Source organism: Sabethes cyaneus, chromosome 1 (genome assembly GCF_943734655.1).
Source record: "Sabethes cyaneus chromosome 1, idSabCyanKW18_F2, whole genome shotgun sequence".
Classification (NCBI taxonomy): domain Eukaryota; kingdom Metazoa; phylum Arthropoda; class Insecta; order Diptera; family Culicidae; genus Sabethes; species Sabethes cyaneus.
In genome coordinates, this window is record NC_071353.1 from 112597459 (window position 1) to 112605429 (window position 7971).

General features: G+C 39.6%; 1 protein-coding gene across 4 annotated transcripts in view; it reads left to right on the forward strand.

Annotated features, from left to right (window-relative positions):
- Positions 1-2926, forward strand: part of LOC128732880 (Ca(2+)/calmodulin-responsive adenylate cyclase) — a 170222-nt gene extending 167296 nt beyond the window's left edge. For all 4 annotated transcript variants that reach the window (XM_053826306.1, XM_053826309.1, XM_053826307.1 and 1 more), the window contains one exon: positions 57-2926. In XM_053826306.1, coding sequence (XP_053682281.1) covers positions 57-469 — 413 coding nt within the window. In that variant the 3' untranslated portion in view covers positions 470-2926. The remainder of the gene's footprint in view (positions 1-56) is intronic.
- Positions 2927-7971: the final 5045 nt, after the last annotated feature.

Below are 7971 nucleotides of genomic sequence, written 5' to 3' on the forward strand. Positions count from 1 at the left end.
GTGCGTAGTTTATTTTATTTCCTTTTAATTTGATGAACAATGAGAGTGTGTTTTAGGTGGAGCTGAAAGCACTGGCTACATCACCGATGAGCCCGGGCTGGAAAATATCTCGCTGCTGAACGAAGCCGGTCTAACGGACGCCGAGGGTGCCCTTTCGGACGTGAACTCTCTGTACAACGCACCGGACGTGGATGATACTTCGATTTCTTCCCGTGCCAGTAGCCGCCTGCTGAGCCTGGACTCGCTGAGTGGACTTTACGACTGTGATTTGGACTCGAAGCACGAGATGGCCATCGTGAGCGTGTCGCACAAGATTAGTAGTAAGTTTGGACCGAACCCGGTCGGCGGTGGGGCCAGTACGACCACCACCACACCGCCGGCAACGACGACAACGGCATCGACACCGGTGGTATCGTCGGCGGCTGTTCCACCGTCAACTCCGGCGGCGATTAACTCCGCTACGGGATGAATAGGAGCAGCAGCGTGGCCGTGAGCGCGAGCGCAAGAAGTCTACTTCCGATGGCTGTTAGCAGAGGGCACTCTGACAAGTGAGCCAGCAAGCACACTGACAAACATGCAACCCTTATGTGTAAGGCTAGATAGTTTTTCGGCTTTTGCTGCGATTTGATGAATGAAAAGAAGGAAAAGGAGGTAAATTATCATGTAAAATATAACTTATTTATAATAGTGAGCAGAAAGTTGAAACGACGAATACAAAATCTAGTGGCATTTCTTTCATTGCTTGTGTTAGACGCATATAGGACATTGCATTTGTAGGATTACTGGATGAAAAAATCTGACCTATTGGCTACCATCCGGGTTGATCGTCAGCGGTTTGTTATAGACGTGCAGCAGGAAGCGTTAGTACATCTTGATCAGCTGTTGGAAATATTTCCCCCAAAAAATGGTATCGAATTGCTTGCAAGCATAGTCATATTTAAATCTTATTTGAAGTGAAAAACTGAATGCCATTCTGTTAAACTATTTTAGCAACTAAAGTGTAATCTACAAGCCGAACTCCCTGATTTGCCATTACTACCTGTGAACGCTTCATGTTTTTTTGCGTATTAGTTCAACGTCTGAAAAGAGTGAAGAGAATTGGATTGTATACCGTTGATTAGTTGTTAACATTTGCCTCTAGTCTAGGCTGTTGAATTGATGCAAGGTAAATTTTATTACATTCACAACCGTTTCGACAAACCTACAAATTAATACAAGAAGAAAATTATCTGAATGTTGATGGAATGCATCTCATCTTTGCTGAAGAAATTGATTTCGCATTTTGACAAATAAGCATAAAAGTTTTCTCAGATTCATGTTAGTTTCAAGCATTTTACAAAACACCTGTGATTAGAAAACGCTTGTAGTGTAGTTATTTTTCGTTTTATATTCTGATAAATAGAGCAAATATAGCAACTAATGTTTATAGAATCGACGCGGAGGATATTGCTTTACTCTACCGATGAGAATGGATTGCATCGATATCTGGTTAATTTCCGACGAAATTGATTTGTTACTAGTTGATACACAAAAGCAGATTCTTAATCGTTTCAACACTCGCCTTCCACATGATTCATCATCCGTGGTCATCCATCATGGAAAGTAACAGAATAGGATTTTAAATATGTGATAAATGCTAAGCCCACAAAGGAATGCTTCGGCTGCACGTAAGGATTTGATTCCAATAGTCTGGATTACACTCGCTCTCTCTCTCTCTCTCTCTGTCAGCAGTGGAGCAAGATTTGCGTAACAAAGAATGCTTGATTTCCCACGGGAAAGAAATTACCTTGGGTGAGAATATTTGCCGGAAATGCCGACGATTCATGCTGAATGAGGATAAGACTTATATCTACTTGATGGGAAGAGTAAGGCACAGTATATAATCAAAAAGCATCCGCTTAATTGAACAGAAATCAGCACCATTGATCGGTGTAGCTAACCGTTTTGAGAGCCTGAGGCACCGTGATTGCCTTTTGTTGAGTAATAAACACTGAGCAGTAAGAACTTTATTACATATTAGTTGTTTTGCTACATATATATAAACATTTGTAGGTGTTTCTATTCTAGTTGTATAAAGCAAGTATTTCGCTCTCACACAATTTGCGAATCTATCTACCTACTGTAAATCTCTGTACAGAATCAAAGAATAGGCGGTAACTGTTTTCTTTTATTTTTCTAACGTGGTGTAAAATTATTGAAATCACTCGCAATCCCACCTCTTCTTGACACGCTGGAAATAAATTGACATTGTAGCAATTTGCTCTACTTACAGGTACAGCAACAAGGTCATGTGCTGCTTTCTAAAAGCTATCTGTTTTTCTCTATTAAAAATAGGACGGTAGGAATATATTTTTGATTATGAAACTACTAATAATTTATACCAAACAGCAGAAAAGATAAATTTAGAGAAGAAAAAACTAATGAAAATGATCTATTCTCAGAGCGAACAGGATGCTTAATCTGTACCAAACAAATTGCAATAATACTTTTTACAAAAATACAACATCACTTCCACATCGTACCATTACATTAACAACAATTCATCCGCAAAAAAAAAAACAATTGCTCATTAGAATACGTCTCAGTGCAAGCAAAACTCCGACCGAGAAAGAAAGATGCAAACAAAAACAAGTCAATTGCTAGCCTCCTGTTCTTTTTCAGTAATACCATTTTCAAGGCACAGACATTTTCTCCTGTTTCCTGATGCTACCTACCTACACAGTAAAACCGATGGATATTGATAACAAAGCAAAAAAAACCTAGAAAAACCCAGGAATTGCGAACAATTGAGCGCATATACTATTATTACCAAGTCGAAAGAAAACCTGTCGGAATGAGGAACATATAGTCTTATGGAATTTATTCTCAGCAGCTGTTGTGGTCGTGTATCATTCGGCCGCCAGAGTGTTGCTCTAATAAATATTTGAAAATCAGTACGTGATCGAGGCGAGTTCCCAATTCAGATGACACTCCGGTGTGGTTATTTAGAACTGAAGCTTGTTCGTACCCATTATACATACCTTCGTAAACCTGACAGGTTATGGGCCCAAAAAGTGTAGGTAGTATGTTTTTTTTAAAGACATTGGCAGTTAGCTTGTGAACTGTGGAATTTTCTTTTCAGGAAGGGACGGATTTCTGATGTGACCAGAACGATTATCCGGCTTTCGCCGGATCGATCGAACGCCTGAAGACGCCAGTCTAAGTGTATCATCTGCGTGACTGTACAAATCAAGAACCTAATGTTTTTGGCACATTTATAATCTCCAGAACATATCCAAAATAGGAACGAAAGATTACATCGAGAAGTGGTAGATAGCAAAGTCAAATAGTATGAATTTTTATACCCAGTGCAAGGAAAGTAAGGTTGAGATAGATCAAAGGGTTCTGGACAAGGATTGTTACTAACCACAAATTAATTGTAGCAGACACCGGGCATATTACCATACCAATGGGAAGTAATAGACAAACGGCAAGAATTTAAGGCAGCTGTGAAAGAAAACGAAGAAAATACGATAAGGAATTTCTACCAGAAACTAAATGATTACGACGTATGAATGCGGATGAGGAGATCATTCGAATTCTTAAAGAATTTTGGTAATAAAAAGAAAAACTGAAAAGTGAATATTCCGACTCTAACGTGAAACAGAATCATAAGGGAGGGTCTAGAACTGGAGCTCTTAGATACACATGATATGAGCCTAATGACTGAATCTCCTACGAAAGGGGAGACGAGAGAAATAATTTGGAAATCTTGCAACGGAAAGTCTGCACGGTCAGACGGTGTAAGGATGAAATTAATCAGATATGTGGATGAGTAAACAGCAGACCAGTTAACATCGTTATGGTGGAGGATATGGAAGGAAAGCGTACTGCCGAATACTTTGAATGAATCAGTACAAGTGCCTATTCGAAAGATTAGGCGATCGACAGGAGCGGGTCATTTTCGAAGAATAAGTCTGTGCTGCGTAGGGTACAAACCTTATACCAAATTGGATTAAGAAAAGACATAAAGGGTTCAGCGGAGAGCTAGTTCAGTACTGGGCCGCCTTCATGGAAGGAAGATCAACGCATAATGGAGGAGTACTGGAACTACGGAAAAAGAATAAACGCTTCTGCTTTGGATATCAAGAAAGCCTTCGATAATGTGAAATTGGATCAATTGAAAAAAATATCAAGTCTGGAGGTCCCTTCGCAAGTTATTAACAGAGTGCTAAACTGCGTAATGGAAGATACGGCCAGAATCAAGTGGAAAAAATAACTGTCCATAGAAATACGGCATGGGAAAGGTATTAAACAAGGTTGCCCACTATCACCATTCCTATTCCATCTGATCATGCAAAGTGTGCTTCGAAAAGTTGCGGTAAGGGTTCCAAAACTTTAACCAATTAGCAGGGGTTTTTCGAAGTTGCCATGCATATTACCCTTCACTGACGATCTAGGTATTGATTATGGTGGTAAAGCAAGAAGATCTTGAAAACATAATGAAGACAATAAATGATTCTCTAGAGGAAGTTTGGGTTAGTTTGGACATCAACAGACCGGTGACAATAAGGCCAGAGATGCACAAATGCAGTGAAAGCATCGAAGTTGGCAGTAGAATGTTGCAAGCAATTGAATCCATCGTGGATTATTGGTAGGCTAATATATACACTCAAGTCGCTTTTTACGCGAAGGGTACATTCCGCCTGAATCAAAATCGCGTAAAAAAACAGCGTAAATTCCAAACTTCGCGTAAAAAAACCAAAAATAGCATAAAAAACTGGATTTCAACACTACGCTAAAAAATAGACTAATTATGGGGTAATTTTTCAAATAGACCTATGTGACAATGAGAGATTCTCTTCGCGTCTCCTGTTTTCCGCTTTTCACGGCTACATGAATGCATACAAAAGAAAATGAATGCATAGAAAATAGAGTTTCGCAGAATACCATTTCGCGAAAAACCTTACGCGGGAAGTACCACTTCACGGAAAATCTTTTCGTAAAAAGTACCATTTCGCAGGGGTGATTCAACTGAAGGAAAGTAATAGAGGTCAGTAGATCTAGGAAAATGAATAAACCTAGATAGAGATGATCTCTACGGGGAGCTGCCCCCCGCAGTGGCCGGCGCTTCCGACGGCAGGTCGCTGGCAACACTCGCGGCCTGTGGCCGTCTCGCGCTGAATTATCTAATGTTACTATTGATAGTTTTTGGTGGTCTTGTTATTGATTAATGTTTTATGAATGCCACATGCCAAGTTTGGTTCCATTTGCTTACTTAGTTCTCGAGTTATGAGGAAATTTGTATTTCATTTGTATGGAAGCCCCTCTCTTAAAAGGGAGAGGGGTCACAATTCACCATAGAAAAAAAATTTGCCTGCAAAAACACCCACATGCTAAATTTGGTTCCATTTGCTTGATTAGTTCTGGAGTTATGAGAAAATTTGTATTTCATTTGTATGGGAGCCCCCCTCCTAAAGTGGGAAGGGTTCTCAATTCACCATAGAATAAATTATTGTCTCCAGAAACACCCACATGTAAAATTTTGTTCCATTTGCTTGATTAGTTCTCGAGTTATGCAGAAATTTGTGTTTCATTTGTATGGGAGCCCCCCCTCTTAGTAAGGAGAGGGGTTTCTAACCATCATAAAAACCTTTCCTGGCCCCAAAAACCCCTATATGCAAACTCACGCTGATCGGTTCAGTAGTTTTCGATTCTATAAGGAACATAGAGCAGACAGAAATCCATTTTTATATGCATAGATTTGTATGGGAGCCCCCCCTCTTAGTGGAGGGAGGGGCCTTTTTCCATCGAGAGAACCTTCCCTAGCCCCAAAAACCCCTACATGCAAATTTTCACGCCGATCGGTTCAGTAGTTTTCGATTCTATAAGGAAAATGCGGACAGACAAACAGAAATCCATTTTTATAGGTATAGACTAGCTGACCAGACAAACTTCGTATTGCCACATATTAAACTGTGTTGTACATAAATCGTGAATCTCGGATGACCTTTGTCACAATCTTGAGTTTTGCAAGTTTCTTGGGAGTTCATGGGTGTTTTAATATACAAATTTTCCTTACAGTGAAGTAGAAAAAAACACCCCCATTCCTTAGCCTGATAAAATAAAGCGGATAGCATTTAAATATTCGCCATCATTACAAATCATTTCGCCGAATACCATTTTGCGGAACACCAATTCTCGGTTGACCATAACGCGGAATATAGAATTTCGCAGAATACCATTTCGCGAAAAACTTTACGCGGGATGTACCATTTCACGGAAAATCTTTTCGTAGAAAGTACCATTTCGCAGGGGTGACCCAGCTGGAGGAAAGTAATAGAGGTCAGTAGATCTAGGAAAATGAATAAACCTAAATAGAGGTGATCCCTACGGGGTGCTGCCCCACCCCAGTGGCCAGCGCTTCCGACGGCAGGTCGCCGGCAACACTCGCGGTCGGTGGCCGTCTCACGCTGAATTATCTAATGTTACTATTGATAGTTTTCGGTGGTCTTGTTATTGATTAATGTTTTCTGAAAGAGTCTAAAATTTCTCGAGTTCGATTAGTTTTTGAGTTACCGCCATCCGGGGTGAGATTGTGCCACGGGGGTGAGATTGTGTCAAAAACCAATAATGTTTATTTGTGAAAATTTATTGGATCTGTAGAAACTGGTGACTTGAATTCAAAGTGATGATGAAAATAACATATTTATTCATAATTTAGGATGGAACACAGATAATAATAGCAAACTATTTAGTCTACACAGGGTTTCAAAGTTCGCGATCAAAAATACTCGGAAATAACGCTTGTAAAAACTGTCTCCCATTAACTAACCCAAACAAGAAAACGCATCAACTTGCTATTTTGAAGGTATATAAACTAATCATTTACAATGTATTGAAAGGTTTTTATACGTTGGATAAGTTTTGATTACGAAAATAATATTTTTCGAAACTTTGTACTTTTCGAGCTTCACGGGGGTGAGATTGTGCCAAGCCATAATGATCGACCCAATTTGCGGATTTAACATACACAACAAAAATACGTCAGTATACACCAGTACACTCCCGTACTTTACTATTGAGCACAATATTTTGACAGATTAGATTGCATCATCTATTTTGGAGCAAACAGAATCATAGGTCGGTAAATAATTTAAACTAGTTTTTACTTTTTCTCTGGAAATTCCAAATGCGTTGAATAAACACTCTAATATAAGACGAATATATTATACCGTGTATAAACTGCCAGTTTTAAGGAGGGGGAGGGAGGTGGGATGGATTACATGTTCTGCGGCCGCGGGTTCTCGAACGAAGTATAGGTTACTTTGTTAAATGATCAAATAGGTATGCCCCTAAGGGATAGGGATACACGCCCTTCATATATCTCCCCCTTGTTAACCATGGAAACGCTACTGGCTATATAAAGGCTGTCCATTGACTGCGAACTCATTTTTAGTTATTTCAGATCTCTCCGGGTTATTTTCGTTCATACTTTCTGCATGATGCGTTGTTTTTGGCCGACCCCCTGCCCCTAATAGTCCACTTAGTTCATGGACGGCCCCGTATGAACTACTTTATACTGATATTTATGTGTATTGTTTATAAACATGCTAAAGTTCACTGTTTAGGTTTGTAAGGAGGATTCTCGTAGGGTCTCCAAATACCCAGCTTTAGCGCCAGACGATCACTCGTCTGCCGGGATTACGGATCAGTTTGCACAGGCTAGCACGTTTTCCTAACCTTACGTCAGAATCCACCTCCAAAACTGCAATTCCCGAACTCCAAAGTACCAAATCCTTTCGCCACCTGATTTCTTCAAATTCGAATAAATTACCAAATTCTTGACTTTTCATCTTATCTTTCTATTTCTAAAATTTCAACCGTTTCGTTAAAACCAAACTAAATTGAAGCGAAAATTAACTATTTCCACCAATCTCTTTTTCCGGGCAAATTAGCGAATTTAAATTTAATTTTATTTAATTTCCCTTT